The sequence below is a fragment of the Bos indicus x Bos taurus genome, chromosome 6, assembly GCF_003369695.1.
Source record: "Bos indicus x Bos taurus breed Angus x Brahman F1 hybrid chromosome 6, Bos_hybrid_MaternalHap_v2.0, whole genome shotgun sequence".
Taxonomy (NCBI): Eukaryota; Metazoa; Chordata; class Mammalia; order Artiodactyla; family Bovidae; genus Bos; species Bos indicus x Bos taurus.
In genome coordinates, this window is record NC_040081.1 from 110,349,267 (window position 1) to 110,372,601 (window position 23,335).

General features: G+C 37.9%; 1 protein-coding gene across 1 annotated transcript in view; it reads right to left on the reverse strand.

Moving 5' to 3' along the window:
- Positions 1-23,335, reverse strand: part of FBXL5 (F-box and leucine rich repeat protein 5) — a 45,681-nt gene that overhangs the window by 13,432 nt on the left and 8,914 nt on the right. Inside the window, exons 3-9 of the mRNA XM_027545072.1 lie at positions 20,809-20,904; positions 19,296-19,482; positions 16,559-16,741; positions 13,737-13,862; positions 10,452-10,600; positions 9,600-9,682; positions 7,968-8,693 (exon numbers count right to left, since the gene is read on the reverse strand). Coding sequence (XP_027400873.1) covers positions 7,968-8,693; positions 9,600-9,682; positions 10,452-10,600; positions 13,737-13,862; positions 16,559-16,741; positions 19,296-19,482; positions 20,809-20,904 — 1,550 coding nt within the window. The remainder of the gene's footprint in view (positions 1-7,967; positions 8,694-9,599; positions 9,683-10,451; positions 10,601-13,736; positions 13,863-16,558; positions 16,742-19,295; positions 19,483-20,808; positions 20,905-23,335) is intronic.

Consider the following 23,335-nt stretch of genomic DNA (forward strand, 5'->3'; position numbering starts at 1 on the left):
CTGATGCTGGGAAAGACTGAGGGCAGAAGAAGAGGGCATCAGAGGATGAGATGGCTGGATGGCATCACTGATGCAATGGACATCAACTTGGGCAAACATCGGGAGATGGTGAGAGACAGGGAGACCTGGCATGCTGGCAATCCACGGGGTCGCAAAAAGTCGGACATGACTGGGTAACTGAACAACAAAAGGCTGGTGCAAAAGTAACTGCAGATTTTGCATTGTTGAAATTTGCCATTTGATATTAGAATACTTTCTTAAATAAAGATGGTTAAGCTATACATCATTCCAATGCACATTTCTTGTTTTGTTTTTTTGCTAACGACTTATTGTGTGCATGTTAAGTCGCTTCAGTCCAATCCGATTCTTTGCAATCCTATGCACCATAGCCCGCCAGGCTCCTCTGTCCGTGGGATTCTGCAGGCAAGAATACTGGACCGAATTACCATTTCTTTCTCCAGTGGATCTTCCCAACCCAGGGATTGAACCCACATCTCTTGAATCTCCAGCATTGGCAGGTGGGTTCTTTACCGTATTGTATTTTAGACTATGGAAATGATGTTAGACAAGAAGTAAATTCGAGTGATTTTCTTATTCAAGTTCAAAATAGGTCATAAAGCAGTGGAGACAACTCGCAACATCAGCAACACATCTGGCCCAGGAAATGCTAACGTGCAATAGTGGTGGTTCCAGAAGTTCCGCAAAGGAGACAAGAGCCCTGACGGGGAGGAGCGCAGTGGCCGGCACCGGAAGCTGACAGCCAACTGATGGAAATCACCAAAGCTGATCCTCTTAAAACTACACAAGGTCACTCGGCATTTGAAGCAAATTGGAAAGGTGAAAAAGCTTGATAAATGGGTCCCTCATGAGCTGACCACAAATTTAAAGAACTGTCCTTCTGAGGTGTCTTCTTCTCTTATTCTATACAATAACAAACCATTTCTTCATTGGACTGTGATGTGCAACGAAAAGTGGATTTTATATGACACCCAGTGATAACCAACTCAGTGGACTGAGAAACCCCGAAGCACTTCCCAAAGCCAAACTTGCACAGAAAAAAGATCATGGTCACTGTCTGGTGGTCTGCTGCCTGTCTGATCCACTACAGCTTCCTGAATCCCAGCAAAACCATTACATCTTTGAAGTGTGCTCAGCAAATCGATGAGACGCAACGAAAACTGCAATGCCTGCAGCTGGCATTGGTCAACAGAAAGGGCCCAGTTCTCTTCCATGACAATGACCGACTGCACATTGCACATCCAATGCTTCAAAAGTTGAATAGGGCTAGGAAGGTTTGCCTTGATCCACAGGCTGCAGAATGGATGCTGTGTTAGCAGGCATGAAAACAACATTAATCTCACTGTAAACTTCCATCAGAGCTTTTGGGTGACCAGGTACATTATCTCTGAGCAATATTTTGAAACAAACTTTTTTTTACTGAACAGTAGATCTCAACAGTGGACTTAAATAATTCATGTTGTAAACAGATGTGCCGTCATCCAGGCTTTGTCATTCCATTTACAGAGCACAAGCAGAGTAGATTTAACATCATTCTTAAGAGCCCTAGGATTTTCAGAATGGTAAACAAGCATTGGCTTCAACTTGAAATCATCAGCTGCATTAATTCCTAACAAGAGAGTCAGCCTGTCCTTTGAAGCCAGGCACTGATTTCTCCCCTACAGCTAGGCAAGTTCTAGACGGCATCTTCTTTCAATATAAGGCGTTTCACTGATACTGCAAATCTGTTGTTTAGTTCAACTACTTTCATTAGTTACCTTAGCTAGATCTTCTGAATAATTGACTGCAATTTCTATCATCTTGCATTTTAATACATTATGGCTTCTTTCCTTAAACCTCATGATCCAACCTCTGCTGGCTTCCAACTTTCCATCTGCAGTTTCCTCACCTCTCTCAGCCGTCACAGAATTGAAGAGAGTTAGGGTTTTACTCTGAGTTAGGCTCTGGCTTTGAAAAATACGGTGGCTAGTTTGATCTTCTATCCAGACCTCTGTAATTTTCTCCTTACCAGCAACTCGGTTGTTTCACTTTATTATCAATCATTTGTTCAATGAAGTAGCACTTTTAATTCCTTCGAGAAATTTTTCTTTGCTTTTACAACTTGGCTAACTGGTGCAAAGGACCTAGTTTTCAGCCTGCCTTGGCTTCGGGCATGCCTTCTTAACTAGGCTTAATCATTTCTAGCTTTTGATTTAAAGTGAGATGCGTGACTCTTCATTCTGCATGAAGAGGTCACGTATAGGGCTATTTACTGGCCTAATTTCAATACTTCTGCGTCTCAGGATGGAGAGAGACAGAGAAACAGCCAGTTGGTGAAACAGTGAGAACACACAGACAGCATTTATCAATTAAGTTTGCAGTCTTGTATGGTTTGTGGCACTCCAAAACAATAGTACCATGAGAGATCACTGGTCACAGACCATCGTAACAAATATAATAATAATGAAAGTTTGAAAAATTAAAGTGTAACACAGAGATGTGAAGTGAGCAAATACTGTTAGAAAAATGGCATTGACAGACCTGCTCAATGCAGGGTTGTCACACACCTCCAATCTGTACGTAATGCAATTATCTACAAAGTATGATGAAGCAAAATACAATAAAACAAGATATGCCTATATGTTGGAGGAAAAGGAAATAGCTGAGTATAGTTAAAGAAAGGATGGTTCTCTTGTGTGTGTGTGTCACATTGATATTCACCTATTTGATGTCTTTTATTTGTAAAAGGTGAAGATGGGAGGAAGTAAAAAGATATTTACAGAAGGTAACAAGAGGTAAACTACAGGGGCAAGCAAGGGCCAAGGATGTGAACTCTCATCAAAGGGCAGTTAGACTCACTGCAAGACTGAGATAAAGGAGTAATAACAAGTAACAAGAAATGCATTCTACAAAGACGACTCCAGTCTACTTTTTATCACCAACGTCCAAGTATGCCAGGCACAGGCCTACACAGTAAAATGCAAAACACAATCTCTGCCCTCAACCAAAGACGGAAACATTTAAACAAAGTATTAATAATACATGTGATAAGAAAAAAAAGTTTTAGAAATACATCAAGTTATGGAAATAATACAGATCAGGGAGTGATTCAAAGCAGTAATCTTTAAAAGGACAGAACAAAATGCAGAATTCAATGATTCTGTACAATTCACATTATCTGGTGTCCAATCAAAAACTATTAAACACAGAAAGAATAAAAAAACAAACAGTAAACAGACCAATAAATGATAAAGATGATGAAATTAACACATAATGACTTTAAAATGGATTTTATGTTAAATATGCTCAAGGATTTAAAAGAAAATACATAATGAAACAAAAAGATCTATGTACTTTTACTATTTGGGTATGTTTTAATACATTTACATACATTGTGTATTTGTGTGTGTGTGTGTAGGTATATGGGTGCGAACATGAGTACACCAAATGAAACTTCAAGTCATGAAAAATACAGGACCTGAAACAAAAAGTACACTGAAGGAGCTCAGCAGTGACTAGACACTGCAAAACCAATTTGTGGACTTGGAAGAATGACCAGATTAACCAAAACGAAGCGCCAACAGAAAAACAGAAACAGTGAGGGAAAAAAGCCCTGGTATTATGGGTTGAATTGTGTCTTAGCCCTCAGTATCATAAATGTGACTCCAGTTGGAAATATCATCTTTGCAGAATTAATCAAGTTAAGATCAGGTCATTAGGGTGGGCCTTAATCCAGCATGACTGATGCCCCCCACACACACATACACACACAGATAATGCCATGTGAAGATGTATAAATACACAGACACAAAAATGGGATGGCCATGAGAAGACGACCAAGGCACAGACCGGGCCTACTGTGTCACAGCCCAAGCGACACCTCGTTCCATAAGAGGTGGGAACCTTAGGAAAAGACGCTCCCTTAAAAGTTCCCAGAGGGAGCATGGATTGGCCAACACCTTGATTACAGAACTCTAGTCTCCAGAACTGTGAGAGAATAAATTCCTATCATTTTAACCACTCTGTTTGTGGTACTGTGTTATGACAGTCAGGGAACTATTACAATTAAGTGACCTATAGGACAGCATCAAGAAGTCTGACACACATGAATTCCCAGCAGGAAGCAAGGGCTATACAGAACAGCGAAGAGAGGACAGTACTAGAGGAAATCATGGCTGAATCTTGTTTTTCAATTTTATGAAAGCTAGAAACAACAGATCCAAGAATCTCAATAAGATATCCCAAGCAAGGTGATGAAGCTATCCATATCTATAGACACCAAGGCATACATACCATGTGCTAACCGCTTTCAAAGTAGAAATGAAGTTTTTAAGGCAGCTAAAGAAAAAAACATGCATTACATACAGAAGAATTAAGATAAAAGTTGAATACAATTTTCATAAATTATTCAAACTGAAAGACAATGGAACATCTTAAAAGTACTAAAACAAAACTACCAACCTAGAATTCTATACACAGTGAAAATCTTTATAAAATGAAAGTGAAATAGTTTTCCAGACAAGAGTTGAGAGAATTTTTACTGTCAAAAGACTTACAGTGCGAAAAACTACAGAGGACTTGGCAGGCAAAAGAAAAATATTACCAAATGGAAACATGAAACTTTATAATAGAAGAATGCCAAAAAAGGTGAAACAAAATGTGTCTGTTAATGTTTTTTTCTAAAAGACAACTGTTCAAAGAAAAAATATTAACAACGTTATTCTGGAGTTTAAAACTTATATAGAAATAAAATATATAACAAAAACAGCACAAAGAATGGGGAGGGGAACAAGAGCTTACTCTTTTAAGATTCTTACATTCTTTGTGAAGTCGTATAATACCATTTGAAAGCAGAAAGTGATTAGTTAAAAATGCCCACACAAAAGCATAAAACGTAATTATAAATCTATGTTAAAGGGTACACAAAGTATAAAGAGCTTCCCTGATAGCTCAGTTGGTAAAGAATCCGCCTGCAATGCAGGAAACCCTGGTACGATTCCTGGGTCGGGAAGATCCACTGGAGAAGGGATAGGCTACCCACTCCAGTATTCTTGGGCTTCCCTTGTAGCTCAGCTAGTAAAAGAATCTGCCTGCAATGCAAGAGACCTAGGTTTGACCCCTGGGTTGGGAAGATCCCCTGGAGAAGGAAAAGTCTACCCACTCCAGTATTCCAGCCTGGACAATTCCATGGACTGTATATAGTCCATGGGGTCACAGAGTCGGACATGACTGAGCAACTTTCACTTTGTATTTTGTACTATGTATAAACGGAGCAACAATGGAGAAACAGACATAGAGAACAGACTTATGGACATGGGGAGAGGGGAGGAGAGGGTGAGATGCATGGAAAGAGGAACACGGAAACGTGCATTACCATGTGTAAAACAGACAGGCAACAGGAATTTGCTGTTTGGCTCAGGAAACCCAAACAGGGGCTCTGTATCAACCTAGAGGGGTGGGATGGGGAGGGAGATGGGAGGGAGGTTCAAAAGGGAGGGGATATATGTATACCTATGGCTGATTCATGTTGAGGTTTTAAAAAAAACAAAGATGTAAACTGTACCTGTAACAATATAAAGGGAGATGAGACAGATGTCAAGAGCAGGGTGTCTGTAGATGACTGAAACTAAGCTGATTATCAAACTACATTGTTTTAAGTTTCAAGGTGTTAATTTTATCCCTTAACCCCAAACAAAAAAAAAATTTTTTAAACAAAGAAAATAGGGAGAAAGGGAATCACATGGTATACAACAAAACATAAAAAGAGGACATCACTGAGAAAATGATAAGGGAAAATGAAAGTCATAAGGGAAAGAAATAGCTAAATAGCATAAAGTCCCCCTCATCAGTAATTACTTGAAATATGAATCCATCAGATTCTCCTACAAAAAGGTAGCAATTAGCAGACAACAGATTTTTTTAAAATTTTAATCAAAAAATTTTAAAAACATGGATCCATCTATACACTCTCTATGACAGACCTCACTTTTGATGCAAACACACAAAGAGGTTAAAAATGAAAGCATGAGAAAACATTTCCATGCAGAAAGCAACCAAAGGAGAGGACCTCCTGCAGTCCTGAGGTTAAGACGCCACAGCTCCACTGCAGGGAACACTGGCTGAGTCTCTGGTTGGGGAACTAGGGCCAACCTGCCACAAAACGTGGCCAAAACAAAGTAACCAAAGGACAGCCAGGGTGGCTGTAACACTGTGAAATGAAAGAGATTTTAAATTTTAAAAAGGTAACCTTTAGAAAGCAAAGGATATGATATCCTGTCAAAAGGCTCACCACTCCACTCAGAAGATTAAAAAAATTATGAACAAACACACATTTAACACGGCTCCAAAATATACAAAACTGAAAGAACTAAGGGGAAAAATAAACAGTCCTCCAAAATCAGTTGGCGATTTCAATACTCCATTTTCAATACTGGATAGAACAATGGAAGAAGACCAAAAGGGAAAGAGAGAACTTGAACTACACTCTAAACTGATTAGCCCTAACAAACACATAGAGAACATTCCAGTCAACAGCAGAACACACATTCTTCTCAAGTGCACAAGGAATACTTAAGACCATGTTTGGCCACAAAAAAAATTTTTAAAGGTTTACTAAATTTTAAAAGATTGACTGTTCTGTCTGATAGTCTACCTTTCTTGTCTTACTTCTACCATTAGATTGAAAACTCTATGAAAGCAAGGACTTTGTCTCATTTACTCTGGATCCCTATCAGCTGGAAGAGGGCAAGTCACCCAGTAGATAATCATTACCAAGATAATCTAATTAAAAGACCTGCACTTTGTAAAATCTGAGCTGCACTCAAACTGCAGTTCCTAAGGTAGTTCCTGCATTCCCCATTCCCCCAATGAATTCTTCCCTGAATTTAAACTCTGTCATAGCCTTATTGCCCACTATTTCCCAATACACATCCTTTACTACAACCAAACCAGAAAACTAAGTCTCCTTTGAATATTGCCCAGAGTCCAACTTACTCTGCTAAAGACCATACTTAAAAGACAAGTGGGATTCTTAGGCTTTATGCTGGATGAATTTTCGCTGTTTAACATGCCTGACACCCATTATTAAAGAGCCTGAGTAAAATTCAAGTCTATGACAGGGTAAAAGAGAAAGCATGCAATCAATTTCTGAAGGCTCATGTCACAGATAATGAACACAACTACTGCACACTATTAATGCGAGAACACCGTCACAGCAAAATAACCTGGCAACAGCTACACAGCGCTTTTGCTGCTGTTTAGTCGATAAGACATGTCTGACTCTTTGGACCCCAGGGACTGTAGCCCACCAGGCTCCTATGTCCATGGGATTTTCCAGGCAAGAATCCTGGAGTGGGTTGCCATGCCTTTCTCCAGGAGATCTTCCCAACCTAAGGATCGAACCCATCTCCTGCTTGGCAGGCACTTTACTCTGGGCTCAAATGCCTGCTATCGCTTGGAATGGTCTCTTCTCCCTCTGTCATCCATCGATATCCCTCGTCTTTCTTCAAAGTTCAATTCAGGGTCATCTTTTCATTCCATTTTCTGATCATTTGCTGCAACTGGATGAGAGGCCTCTCTCTCTCTCTGAGCCTCAGAGAATCTTTAACCCAACATCCCTTAGAGAATGTACACACACAATACACAGAAGATGTGTATTCCTTCTCTGTTACAAGTCTTAGAAGGTAAAAACTATCCTATTCAACTTTACATAAACTAAAGCACCTTAGCAAATGTGTTGGAGGTATTTGCTAAGTATTTGTTAAACTTTTTAAGTTCTTCCTCGCCACAAACAAACTGAACTCACTGAAATGTCATGTTGAAGTTATATCACTCCAACAGTGCGATATAGCAGAAGTGGTTAACTCTTTCAGGTAAACAAACCAGCTGAAAAGAATGACTTAGATTCAGAATTTTACACTCCACTGAGGAGAACATGTCCGTTTCCTAATATTCTGCTACTGATTACTCACCTGAGACCATGGTCTGTGATCTGATAACATCCAGACAGACTGAGAAACAGAAGCACACGCCCAGTCTCTTGATCAGATTTTTCACTCCCAGAGTAAATTAAGTCTTTTTCCCTAAGCAGTCTAGTCCTTGGTGCTTTTCTGCACAGCGCGGAAGACTCTGGGAGTGCTGACATAGTTCTTAAAGCTGTTCCTGTACAACAATATGAATGACCACAATACGCAAAGGCCGGAGAAGCACAATGCTGTTGCCAGCAGACACTAGTCCTTAGTCCAACAATGTCCTTACTGTAACAAGCAGAGGAGGGACAACTGAAGTTGGATGCTGTTTCCATTACACAAAGACTTTCAACATTTCTATGTCTCCATTCTACAGCATCTTCAATATCAGCCAAATCTTCAGCATCTAACATCCACACATAAGGTGAAGTGAAATCGTCAGAAGAAATAGGCTTAGTCCAGGGGTGTTCATTATCTACTTCTTCTCCAATATCCTTGTTAGTTACATCATGCAAACAAGCAGATTGCTTGAAAGACTGCATGGTAATGTCTTTATTTTTCCACGTAGTCGAAGTAACTTTGCTTGTAGAAGTTTTTAAAAGGCCACTCTCATGAGTTGTCAAAATTCCAAGAGCTCTAGAAATCTTCTCTAGAGCTACATCTGTGATTTTTTCACATCCAGATAGATCAAGATGCCGAAGACTCTGGCAGCAACCAAGCCAAGACCAACTGTTAATTAAGAGATAACAAGACTATTAGTGAATATCGTTAAATTCTTCAAAAGCATTTATTTATATGTAAATAAATGGAAACTACAGGAAAGAGTTTAAATCTAATATAATCAATAAAACATTTACTGAATATCTACTGTCAAGCATTTTTTTAGATGCTGGGACTATGCAAAGATAACAGGAGTAACTGGGAACTAAGAGTACTGTTAACCCAACAGAAGGGGAGGGAAGGAGAAGGGTATGGAAAGGAAAGACTGTCTTTCATCCTGAAAAATAACCAGTCGAGGAGAAAAGCTGCACACACATGAGAGAAGGAAAATAATAATTAAGAGGAGCATTCTCTTAATTGTTTCAGAAGAACAAGCTCCAGGGACTGGTAGAGAATCAGCCTTAGCCAGGGAAGCATACACGGCCCTCTGTGAAACAGGAAGACAGGTACTGATAAAAGCCTGGGTGGGCAAGTGCAGGGTGAGGCAGAGGAGGAGGAAAGTAGTGGCATCCAAGGAAATAAAGTCTGAATGCAGCTTGAAAAAAAGTCAGAACTTCAGAATAAGTACAAAGAGTAAGAGCGAGCTTGGCCAAATGGTACTGCGAGACCAACCGAAAACAAAAACGTCCTTAAAATACAGCCCCAATCTATACCATTGCACAGCACAGCGCAAGAGCCTAGACACAGGTGGAGATTATAAAGATGACAGGATGACACAAATGTAAGTCTGGGGACCTAAAGACAAGAATAAAGAATTGGAGGGCGCTATCAAGTTATTGCTATAACATGACCAAAATCCGACAGCAAAAAATAATGGCATGATTAAACTGTGATGATGCAAATGACAAACTATAGAACAATTCTATCAATTCATAGTTGGAAATCATCAAATTTAAATACTCAAAAATAACTAACCTGTCAAACGCAGAATCTGAAATGTCAGTTTGGGTGAGATCCAAATGCTCCAAATTAGGACAAAGCTCTAAAATCTGCCTAACCTAAAAGGGAGAAAATAATCACTGTGAAGATCTGCAGATGCTTAGTTAGGGTTGGAGACATAACTTTCAGTAAACAATATATCCAGGAGTTCTCAAACTTTTCTACATGTAAAAATCACTTCAATTTTGCATTACAAATATATATTGTGATGAAACCCTTATTAATTTACATTTTTAAGGAATACCCAAGGAGATTCTGATGTAGGATGTCACAAGATCATCTTTTATAAAACCGTGATTTAATCTCATCTGCCCATCTTACCATGCCTTACATAATATAGAGTCATGTGTGACTTCCCCTGATAGTCCAGTGGTCAAGAATCCATGCCTTGTAACTAGCCTCCAATTAAAATTTAAAAAATAAAATGAAAAAAAAAAAAGAATCCATGCCTCCAAGGCAAGAGGCGTGGGTTCAATCTCTGGTCAGGGAACTAAGATGCCACATGCCTCATGGTGCAGCAGAAAAACATTTAAAAACAAAAAAACCTGAGCTTCGTCACTTAACATCTGTGAAACTAAGTAAACTGTTTAACCTCTCTTAGTCTCTGTTTCCTTTTCTATAATGTGTAGCGATGATATCTACGTACAAAGATTACTATGAGAACTGAAATGAAAAAAGGACAAAATCAGCAGTGTGTGCCTACCTATGGGAAGGCACACTCGTGGGTAAAGTTATTTTTCTTCTTAATTAAGCTTAGCAATAAGCAAACCAAATGGAGATCATTGCTACTTTTTCTTAATACCCAAGCTAGCGCAAATTTATACCTACCATTTTGCTGGAAACTGCAGAGCTGTAGGCTAACACTAAAGTTTTCACAGAAGTGCCAACATACGGTAGAACATTATGAATTAAGCCGTGGAGTAAACGTTTTTCCATTTGTGCAATGCTGATAGCAATCGACTCCTCTCCAGACTCTTCTGAAAAATGAATTCAAAAGTCTAAGAACATGATAAACCAGTTATAATCAGGCTACTCAAGGAATCACTATGTCACTAAATATGAAATACTTTCTGCTCTCCTTAAACTCCCTTACATATGCAAAGCAAATTTAATGGACAAGTTCTCATCAGCCAGCACTTAACATTTAACAGTCTTGATATCAACTGAAAAGAGACAAACAGGGAAAAGAAGTTTAAATGGGAAGGAAGGGATAAAGTTTTCACATGATTCAAGGTTGAAGGTAATTTTCTAATTTTCTTCTCAAGCTAATTAACAGAGGGAAGATTAAAAATAACTCCAATTTCAGGTACCGAAAAAATTTTGGAAAAAATACTTTGACTACTTAAAGAACAGTGCAAGTTCTTCAAAAGAATATAGGAATTGAAGAGGAAAATGAACCACAGTAAAAATAATAAAAAGTATTTTCATTATCTCACATAAATAAAAGGGACATGGACCTAGAAGAGATTTGAAACAAGTTAGGTTGGCCATAATGAGTCAAGGAAGGAAAAATACCTTAGAATTTTTAAAAAATTAAAAATGAGCAAAGCTTTTGCTTTTTGCTTAATAACGTCTATAAAGCTTAGATGTTTAAAAAAGGATGCAATACTGTAACAAGTACCAAAACCAAAAAATAAAAAACCCAATTTGATACAAGGAAAAAACACACTACACTAAGAACAATGAATTAATAATCTTATCCTATTACTTTCTTGCTTACCTGAAGATCTAACTCGAACGTCTCTAAACATAAAACAGTTCAACAGAAGCTAAGGAAGTCTCATTTAACACAAAACTGAGTGTAGCAGACAAAAGGAATTTAAGTACAAAGAGTAATTCTGAATTTTGACTAATGTTTCCATGTTACAGATATTATTCTAAATTCTTCCTTTACCCAAACATAAATGTAAAATATAGGGATAAAAATAACTTTTAGTGAACCCTATTTATTCTACTATAATTTTATTTCCAAATAAAAATGACTTTTAGTGAACCCTATTTATTCTACTATAATTTTATTTCCAAATGATTCTTTTGTTTCTGTGGCTGTCTCTAAATATGTACTGTTTACTGTGAAATCCTAAGAAAAAGAAAACAAAACATCCTATGAAGAGTAATAACTTCTCTGCAAGACTAGTAAAAACAGCTAAGCTGAAAAAGCACTAACATAGATGGCAGTTTAGTCTTGGATATACTACACAGCTAAAAAGATATATTACCTTAGAAAGGCTCCATCATTATAACCTTAACCCTTCCCTTTCAAAGTCAAAGAAAACAACAGTCTCTTTGTCTATCTTTAAGAGCTGAGTAAACACATTAAGTTTGATAAGATCTTTAAAACTCAACGCAGATATTATGAATTGATTTTTTTAGAATGGGTAAATCAAGTTTTCCTAATAGTTCAGTTGGTAAAGAATCTGCCGGTAATGCAAGAGACCCCGGTTCAACTCCTGAGTCGGGAAGATTCCTTGGAGAAGGGAATGAATACCGACTCCAGTATTCTTGGGCTTCCCTTGTGGCTCACCTGATAAAGAACCCGCCTGCAATGCGGGAGACCTGGGCAAGATCCCTGGATTAGGAAGATCCCCTGGAGAAGGGAACGGATACCCACTCCAGTATTCTGGCCTGGAGAATTCCAAAGACTGTATAGTCCATGCGGTCACAAAGAGTCAGATACAACTGAATGAGTTTCACTTCCCTAAGGTGACATAAGACTAAAGACCGTAACTCCTTGAGGCTTTGCTCAAATTTCTCAAGAGACCTTACTACCCACTCTATGGGAAATGGTAACTTCTTCCTCTCTTCCTGACACACTTTTCCATTATTTTTCTCCACAGCACTTGATACTACCTAATAAAGTACGTATTTTGCCTGTGTTTACTCAGTCACCTCCTCTAAATTTTAAGCTAAACAAAGCCAAGGATTCTTTTCCATTTTGTTCAATATTAACCTCATGCCAAAAAAGTGCCTGCCACAGGGTAAGCATATCACCAAATACCACTGGAACAGACCTCTTCCTTATATGACACCTTCAAAACATTTAAAACTATGCCACATTGTTTATTTCATAAAAATAAACCTGATACTGAAAGAGTCATCTCTGTATTTATAGTCCTTACTTTCCACAAGTTTATTTTGCCAGCCCAGCTAACTATAAGTGGGCAGCTTACAAATAAATTCCTACAAGTTCAATTTTATGATGTATAAGAATATCTTATTCATCAATTCTTTTTACTACTTCATCATCTTTTAATAATCATTATCTAGGATAATATCAAGACAGAATTGTGTCCTTCTCCTCCATATTCCCAAAAAGCATCTTTCTGCACCTCTCCTACAGCATTTTCCAATATGCACCATGAAGAAGAATCTTGTATTCTCAATTCTCCCGTCTGTGAGTTCTTTGAGGGCAACACGAAGTCTTAGTCACCTCTGAATTCTCCCACAGTGCTAAATGAATGCCTACACTAGTCTATAAAATCCTCTACCATTTACAAGGAGTTCCCATATACATTACTTCTTAATTCTACAGCCACCACATGAGGCAAGTGGCATGACTGTTTACAAATGAATAAACAGCTTCATGCTGCTTCCTCTGGGCCACAGACAACTCAAAAATACTACTGAACTGATCAAATGAAGTGGCCCTAAAAACACATGGTAAACTGCAGAGCACTAAAATAAATGTATATTACTTCAATAAGGAAAAAAGCCATCATCTTCCGATTTTTTAGGTGTTTGCATAAATACAAAAGCATATGGGAATCAAGCCTATACACAATTAAAAATTTAACAGAATTCTAAGTACACTTACTATTCTGTCAAAGTTTTAAAAGCAGTAGGCTTAAAAACACCAGTTACTTTAGAAAACACAAACTACATAAATCCTAGCACCTACGTACTTGTTAAAGTCAGTCAAGTCAAGTCAAGTCGCTCAGTCGTGTCCAACTCTTTGCGACCCCATGGACTACAGCCCACCAGGCTTCTCCGTCCACGGGATTTTCCAGGCAAGAATACTGAAGTGGGTAGACATTTCCTTCGCCACGTCCTTGTTAAATGTAACATTAATTATTAAAACACTATGTAACAGTTTTAATTCTAAGCATAGCTCACCAGACTCATCTATATCGGCATCTTCATCCCACTCCTGAAAAGCACGGCTCTCATCTCGTCTGCTCTTCACCCACTCCTCATCAGGTTCAGTATCAAGTTCAGCTGCAGGACCACTATACCAGTCACCTACGCAACAAGTAAACAAAAGGAGCATTAGATTGTGTGCTTAGTCTTTCAACTGTGTCCGACTCTTTGCAACCCCATGGACTATAGCCCACCAGGTTCCTTAGTCCATGGGGATTCTCCAGGCAAGAATACTGGAGTGGGTTACCATGCCCTCCTCCAGGGGATCTTCCCAACCCAGGGATCAAACCCAGGTCTCCGGCATTGCAGGTGGATTCTTTACTGTCTGAGACAGCAGGGAAGCCCAAGATTAGATTGGCTATCATTAAAAAAAAAAAAAAAAAAATTTTTTTTCTTCTTCTTCTCCTAACGTAACTTATTTACAACAAAAATCTCGGCACAAAAAAAATACATGAGTTCTAGGCAATGAGCTAACTATTGTTAGAAATACTCAACTGCGATTTTAAAAAGTACACTTAAATAAGCAGAAAATTCAATTTCAGACACACCAAAAGAACTACGACAAATAATTATCAATAGTCTTAACATGCAATTTCGGAAATGACTGAAAACAACCAAACCTCTTTCCCCTGCTGTGGCTTCAACACTGGCTCCAGCAATACCTCCATTACAACAGCTAATAAACAAAACGAAGCAAGACTTTCTATTCAGCAATGAATTAGTCAGCAATTCAGAAGTAGGTGGGAACAGAAGTCAAAGGAAAAAATAAGGTAAACTATACATTTAAAGATCCAGCAGAATGCACTGAAATTAAATTACTTGATTGTGAAGAGACTATGCACAATTAAATTTCTGAACTCCTAACATTAGTAAATCTATCAATAACTTAGTGCTCCTCAATCTTCAGTTCAGTCACTCAGTCGTGTCCAACTCTTTGTGACCCCATAGACTGCAGCACACCAGGCTTTCCCTGTCCATCACCAACTCCTGGAGTATACCCAAACTCATGTCCATTGAGTCGGTGATGCCATCGAACCATCTCATCCTCTGTGGTCCCCTTCTCCCGCCCTCAATCTTTCCCAGCATCAGGGTCTTCTCCAGTAAGTCCATTCTTTGCATCAGGTGGCCAAAGTATTGGAGTTTCCAGTTTTAGCATCAGTCCTTCCAATGAATATTCAGGACTGATTTCCTTTAGGATTGACTGGATTCTAAGGTTAAGGATCTTCAACCTCAGCACCAATGATATCCTGAAGCGGACGACAGAGGATGAGCCATGGGGTCACAAAGAGTCAAACACGACTGAGCGACTGAAGTGAACTGAACTGATATTCTGGGCTGGCTAATTCTTCCTTGCAGAGGGCCCTCCTATGCACTGGACGGGTGTTGAGCAGTAACTCTGGCCTCCACTCAATGGATGTCAGTGTAATACTCCAAGTTGGGACAAATAAGAATGCCTCCATTTCAAAGCAGGGGACATTTCAAAACATCCCTTGGAAGGGGTAAAATCAATTGTGATCGAGAACAACAGGAAACAAATACTGTAAATAAATTAAAATCATTTTTATTGGAACTTTTAAAGTATATTAAAAACAGAAAGAAAAAACCAAAATACAGCATATACAAGATCTAGTTAATGTCACAGAAATCTAGCCTATCATTGTTATATTTGATATTTATATCAAACAGTACCTAATTATGTATTAATAGTAATTTTTCATAATCAAAGATACAGTTAAAAAAGAATATTTGATATATCCATACTTGCTTTATTTGACTTTTTATTTATTTGACTTAATATATTATTATCCTCAATAGGAAAAATTATTTCACGTTAATAATTCTAATCACTTGGTTTATATAAGTCTACCTAATACTCCAAACAACTTAATGAAAAAACATTAAATACCCAGCAAAAGCCTATTTTAAAAGTGCTACATATTAATATAAAAAAATAAAACTTTTAAAATTAGGTTTATAGCTTATGTAAAATAATATATATTTCCATGTCAAAGTGACAAATTACAGAAAATTAAAAAAAAAAAACAATGTAAATGTGAAGTAAATACTCACCTAGAAAACTTGTTTTAATTCAGTGACAGAAGAATAAATGCCATATTAGTTGCATTTATACCATGACTGCATCACATGCTCATGAAAACAAAATTTTCTTTCTTTCCTTAGCCCAATGAAATTAACTAATTCAAAATGGTTAAGTTATAGAATGAGGCATTACTAATCACAAAAAAATATGCTATAGACAAAAACAAATTAAGTTATCTTGAGCCACTATCAAAATGGAAACAATACTGCCTCATTTTTAAATTTTATCAGATTATTCTGTATTTTTAAAATACTCATCTAATTATTTAAAGCTGCTCTGACAACCTATTAATTTTAGTTTTAACTTTCTGTTATGGAAAACTCCAATCACAGTCAAAAGTAGGAGTAAGTAGCATTAAACGAGCTGGATAACCAACACCTATGTACCTATCACCTATCTTCAACAATTACCAACATTTTGCCAATTATTTTTCATTCCATCCCCAATTATTTTTTCATAATTATTTTAAAGGAAATTCACATATCACACAATTGACCCATGAATACTTAAGCATTACTAGCTTTTACAAACTGTATACAAAGAAAGACCTATAATCTAACTATAAAACCTAGCTTTTAGTCAACCTTTCAAGAGTTTCCCTCTCTGGCCTTGCTTATTAATGTCTATATGTGTTCACCTAAAAAAAAAAAAAAAGACTAAAATATTTTTAAAACAAATTAAGTACCTCTTTACCTACCTCTGGCCCAATGAACAGGATAAAGATGCTTCCAGAGTGATCCAGTCTTTGCCAGCTGAGACCATTTAGTGCTCACTTGACTGCAGCGACATAATTCTTGAGGATTAAGATAACTGAAAATTGACACCATTACCTCAGGAGGAAGATGAGTTATACCTGTGGATTGTTCTGAGACCTCTGCTTCTGAAATAAAGAAGGAAAAGTTTAACATTAAAGGCTACAAGAGCAAATGCAGTAAGAAATTACAATCACATTTCTATAAGTAAAATCCAGTGCCTGAAGTCCACTCCTTCCTGCTTGCAAGATGTGAAAAGGAAATAACATGGATTAGAGGTAACATGGAGATGTTAAACTGTTAAGGATCTGCAGGGTTAAACGATCATGGCCCAAATCATACTGCATCAGTGGGAGCTACAGTAATGAACACAGAACTGACTTCCTTTTACAAAGGCGTCACCAAAAAAAAAAAACAATGCTCACTTTATAGTATAAGAAGCATCATTTGAAAGAGCAATCCAACAGGTTACACAGCTTTAAGTCAGCAAATATAGAGTCAGCCAGATTATGAGATCTCCAAGGCATTTATAATGACATACCAATCTCACCGTGTTTTCCGTTCATGCATGACAAGTATTTCCCTTGTGTTTCCTCTTTGATTTTCACGTTTCATGTAAGAGCTCGTGAAATCTGACCTCTTTAACCTTTCGGTGCCCTAATCTACTTATCCTACTTAAGAGCCAGTTGAGACAATACAACGTAATTATTTCTAATGCTGGTATACATTTACCAAGGATCTTTTGTCAGCAACTGTTACAGAAAACAGTCGCTGGACATCCAATTGCCTATAATGTATTATTTCAGTAGCAATATTCCAAAGGAAAACTGAAAATGAGATATACAATAAACAATGTAAAATAAAAAAGTTTCATCATTAAAGTAGTGAGAAGAATTTGAATATCTTATACATTTGTCTTTCACAAAGCAACTTAAATAAAGAAATGCTATCATGAAATTACTTTAACCTAACCCTTTTCAAATGGCAAATATTTTAAACACAACACAGCTATAATTTACTTTGAAGGAATGGGAAAACTCAATGTAACAAGTGTGGTGTTTTTAAATCTTATGTTATAATTACAACCAAACCAGACACAACAGGTCTTGGCTTGGTGTGTAAGGCAGAAGCTGTACTTCAGAGTGAAGCACATAAGCTTTATGGGTTTAATTACAGCCTAACCTACAAAAACAATTTTGTTTCAACACGTTCAACATGCATCTCACCTACTTTGTTAAACAAAAATAAGAGAAAAGGACCAATTTCAAAGACTTTGAAGCAATTTAAGGAATATCATTGCTATGCTCATCTAGCAAAAGCAAAGGAATCTTTACTAGCCTAAGGATATCAATAATTTTATTTAATGATGTTTTAAAACACAAAGTTATTGAAGAAAAGAAAGAATAAAAATGAGGAAACAGTCTGTTAAGGAAAAAAGCAGGCATATTTTATTTCCATTTGTCATTTATTTTCTCAAACTGAATATACACAGGAAAACTACACCTCTCATATTCACTCCCCTGTGTATTTCTGCATATAAGCTATGAGAAAGGGTAAAGATGAAACTATAAGCATTAAATGATTTTGAAAACTGATTTAACAAAACCAGGGACAGATATAAACAGCCACTGTGGTCAGTGGAGCTCAGAAAATTGGATGATACTGCAAAAGTGCTCTACATATGGTAGTTTCCAATAATTCTGATTGGAAATAATAATAATACCTAGTATTATTGAAATATTATTAAAATATTATTATATATAAGAAGTAGTATTGACAGTTATTACTGCTAATCAATATTATTATATATAAACTACTTTAAGAAATACTATATTGCATGTGGCCCAAATAAATGAGCTGTATAAATTATCACTGGTGTTTAGTTGCTAAGTTTAGTTTGACTCTTCTGCAACTCCATGGACTGCAGCTCACCAGGCTCCTCTGTCCATGGGATTTCCGAGGCAAAAATACAGGAATGGGTTGCCGTTTCCTTCTCCAAGGGATCTTCCCCACCCAGTGATCGAACTCATGTCTCCTGTATTGGCAGGCAGATTCTTTACCAGTGAGCCACCAAGTTCAGTTCAGTTCAGTCACTCAGTCGTGTCCGACTCTTTGCGACCCCATGAATCACAGCATGCCAGGCCTCCCTGTCCAACACAAACTTCCAGAGTTCAATCAAACTCATGTCGATCAAGTCAGTGATGCCATCCAGCCATCTCATCCTCTGTCGTCCCCTTCTCCTCCTGCCCTCAACCCCTCCCAGCATCAGAGTCTTTTCCAATGAGTCAACTCTTCACATGAGGTGGCCAAAGTACTGGAGTTTCAGCTTTAGCATCATTCCTTCCAAAGAACACCCAGGACGGATCTCCTTCAGAATGGACTGATTAGATCTCCTTGCAGTCCAAGGGACTCTCAAGAGTCTTCTCCAACACCACAGTTCAAAAGCATCAATTCTTCGGCGCTCAGCTTTCTTCACAGTCCAACTCTCACATCCATAGGAAGCCCATAAATTATCACAGACAACAATAAATTCTAAGAAACTATTGTCCTCAATTAAATTTACTATACTTGAAAACAAATGGCTTCAATTATTTTTCAAGCAAAATATTAACTTCATAACAACAAGAAGTAAATGGCCCTGGGATGAATAAATCACTAGCTATCTAAACATATAACTCTCACCTTTATCTGACTTTTCATCCACAGAATATTTAAAAAACTTCTGCCGCTCCTCAGCTTGATTCCAGAGGCTAAGACCTCTAAGGAGTTCTGCAGTATCCTTCTGAGAGCAGTGCTGTGCAATCACTTTCTTTTTAATATCCTTAAGCTCTTCATAGGTAAAATATTCCATTAACATGGGCTGAAAAACCTAAAGGAAACACAATACTCATAAGGAAATATGCTTAATTAGTTTTGTTTTAATCTCTAACTTTTAAAGCATTAATAGTTCAAGTGTACTATTATGACCACATATTTGGAAGGCATAAAAGCTGCTGTTAACACTAAGCTAATTTACCCAAAACTTGCAAAGAATACCACCATCAAGATCCTTCTATGGTTTTTTCAGTCGATTTGAAAGTGTTCGACCGAGAAGGTCTTCCTGCATACACTGCATCATACACTCTTAATTATCCTCTTCTGGTGAGACATTTAAGTCAGTTAACTGTCTTCTGCCACTACAGTAACTGACCTCTACCCAAGCAGGGCCTCTGAATCACATGAGAATGGTACCCAATGCACTGGAACCAGAAAAATCAGAGCTCGATGACTCCTTCAACTATTCAATATCATCTAGGAGATTTCATCTTCAAAATAGATGCTTGGTCCCAACCTCCAACTGATAGAATCAGAATCTTCAGAGGTGGAGCTAAGGGCACTTTTTTCCTTTGCTCCACAGATAATGTCAGTGGTGCGTCACACGTTAAGAAACACTGCTTTAATAACTCAGTGGTTTTAGAACTGGTTGCATATTTTCATTTTACAGTGATTTGGGGAGCCTTTAAAATATACCCAGGTTAATACCTACTTTCCATATGATTTAACTGATCTAGGAAGGGCTTAAAAGTAGATTTGTTTTTAATAGCCATCTGATTATCAAGTGAAGCCTTATTACAGTGAGAACCACTATAATACCTGATTTACAGCTGAACAAAAATCCAGTACCTCACAAAATATTCCCTCTATTCCTTTCCTGATACTCACCCCAATTTAGAGAAAACAGAAAATGAGGAAGTGTTTTGCTCATCCATTTAGTGACATCCTAACAGGCATGCACTGGGCATAAGGCTGCTAAGTTCAATACCACCATTTAATTACTAAAATCCACTACTAAAAAAAAAGAACACTAAAAATGTTTAAACTTAGGATGAACACAGAAAACATTAAAATATATATATAAAAAAAGTCTGCTAACAGTTCAGAAAAGACATTAGAGGCATAAACAGTTAACATTCAACATGGTACATCCACACAGTAAAACAACAAATGTGTTTTGAGTACATGAATCCATCCTTCATTCAATGGAAAGCAATAAGCTCTCTAAGGAGACAAAATAAATGCTTTTTTCCCTTGGGTTTTTTCTTTTGTTTTCTAAAATGTTCTAGAGGTTCATCTTCCTATGTATTATTTTGAAGAATCAAAATAACACTTTTTAATTTTATAGATCAAAATCACAAGGAGGAAAAATTATACTTACCTCCTCTTCCTCTTTCATGTGAGGAAGAAAGTCTTTTGTAAAAGCCTCCAGTCTCTCTTTCAGTTGTTTTGCATAATTTAACTGCTCATACTCATTCTAGAAATAAAAAATTGTATTCTATAAAAATTTTGCATCTTAATTTATATTATATCTGATCCTATAAAGTCCGTTTGAAATGTTACTTGAAACTTCAGGAAAAAAATTAGACTAACAAATACCAAAGTGGGCTCTGTACTTTTCTAAGTACAAAAGATGGCCTCGAAACATCTCTTTCAAGAATCCTGACATCCTTTACTAATGTGATCTCCTACTTCTTTTTAAGAAGTCTAGAATAGCAAGCACATGCTCAAAACTTTTACTGATTTCTAATGCATGTATTTAATACCATTTTAATATGTTCATTTTCCTAATATACCTCTAAGCAGTCCACAAGAGTCTACTGGACTATATTCACTACAAAATCCCTTTAAGGTCGCCTAGTGTATCCTCCACTGAACAATTCAGAATAGCTGTTGCATGACCCTGCAGAACACCACATACACTTCTAAAGGCAAGGCTCTTGCTACTGCTTGAAGTAAAGCACTGTAATCCTGGACAACAGCTACACTGTTCCTCCCCATTCACACTAAGATCATATCTCTCTGTAACTTATCCATCACTACATGTGGAGAATTTACAAAACAGTGAAACTGATAAAATGTGGGAACATTTTATTCCCTGCTGAGTCCTCTCTCTCTAGTCTCCTCCTTTCTGAACTAATTTATAGTCAACTGCTTCCTAACAGTCTATCCAACGTCCTATTCTCTCAGGATTTTACACATTTTCCCTAAGCATACTCAAATTTGCTTTTCCAAACCAAATTACTCTTCCAAGCTTGAAGCCCAACCACTGCTTCCTCCTGCTAATCAACGTGCACCTGGACTGCACAAACAGGTCACACTCAACTTGTCCATACGGGATCCCTTCATTCCCCAAGTCTCATCTGTACTCCCTAGAAAGTCAAGCTCGAGTCTCAGTTTCATTTTCTTTCTTTCTCCTTCCCCCGTTACATGCAAGCGCTGGTGGTGTTTAGTCGCCAAGTCAGGAACGTCTCTTGGGACCCCATAGACATCGTCCACCAGGCTCCTCTGTCCACGGGATTTCCCAGGCAAGAATACTGGAGTGGGCTGCCATTTCCTCCTCCAGGCGATCTTCCTGACCCAGGGATCGAACCTGCTTCTCCTGTACAGGCAGGCAGATTCCTTACCACTGAGCCACTAGGGAAGCTGTTCGCAAGCACTACCTTTATCAGTCTCATGTCCTACGTTGTTCTGAAGTCTGTTCCCTCCCCTCTGTCTTTGCTAGCCACTACTTTTGTTCTGATCTTAATCATTTCATTGCATAGGTAACGCATGAACAAAATATGAAAGAGTATAATGAAGCATGTAATAAATACCACCTTCCTTCCCAGTACCTCTCCCTAGGCAATCTCCCACCTCCCTACAAGCGCCTACCATATACTCTTGACTATTACAATCATCTTTTTATAACAACCATCCTGCTTGAGCCTTTTCTTTCCCTTCAATCCATCCTCTTCCCTGCTGCACAACACTCTTTCTAGAATATAAACTTATCAATGAAATGTCCATGGTGGTCTGACAGAGCTGCAACTGAAGTCCATGTTTCACCAAGCCAAAAGGGGGACAGAGGAAGATCAAATTTCAAATACCCTATAATAAATAAATAAAATTAATAGAGAAATTTCTCTACACAATTATCCTAAATGATACCCAATAATATCTTTAATCTTCTGTTAAACAATTAAAAATTATTCTTTGTAATCAGCCCTATGGCCCTGTTCATTCTAAGTAACAATCTTACTTTTGGTGGTGGTTTAGTCACTAAGTCCTGTCCGACTCTTGCGACCCCATGGACTGTAGCTTGTCAGATTCCTCTGTCCATGGGATTTCCCAGGCAAGAATACTGGAGTGGGTTGCCATTTCCTTCTCCAGGGGATCTTTGGGACCCAGGAATCGAACCCAGATCTCCTACATTACAGGTGAATTCTTTAGCAACTGAGCTACAAGAGAAGCCCATCTTACCTTTAGTCACCAATAACTGCATCTATTGGGGCTTCCCTGGTGGCTCAGTGGTAAGAATCTGCCCATAAAGCAGGAGACCCAGGTATGATCTCTGGGTTGGAAAGAGCCCCTGGAGGAGGGTATGGTAACCCACTCCAGTACTCTTGCCCAGAGAATTCCATGGACTGAGGAGCCTGGTGGGTTACCGGCCATAGGGTAGCAAAACAGCGACTAACCAACCACAAAGAGGTACGACAAAGATGCTCACAAACCTGAGTCTTCTCGGGCTCCGCCGAGTCTTCTCAATTAGGCTCTGACCCTGAGGTCTGTCCTTGGCCCAGTTATTCCAGTTTCAGCAAAAATCATCCAGAATCAGTTTATTCACCCTACCCTGACCACCCTCAGCATTTGATAACCCTGTTATCTATGCATCTCAATCTCTTGCCACCTTGGTCTGTCTTCAGCAA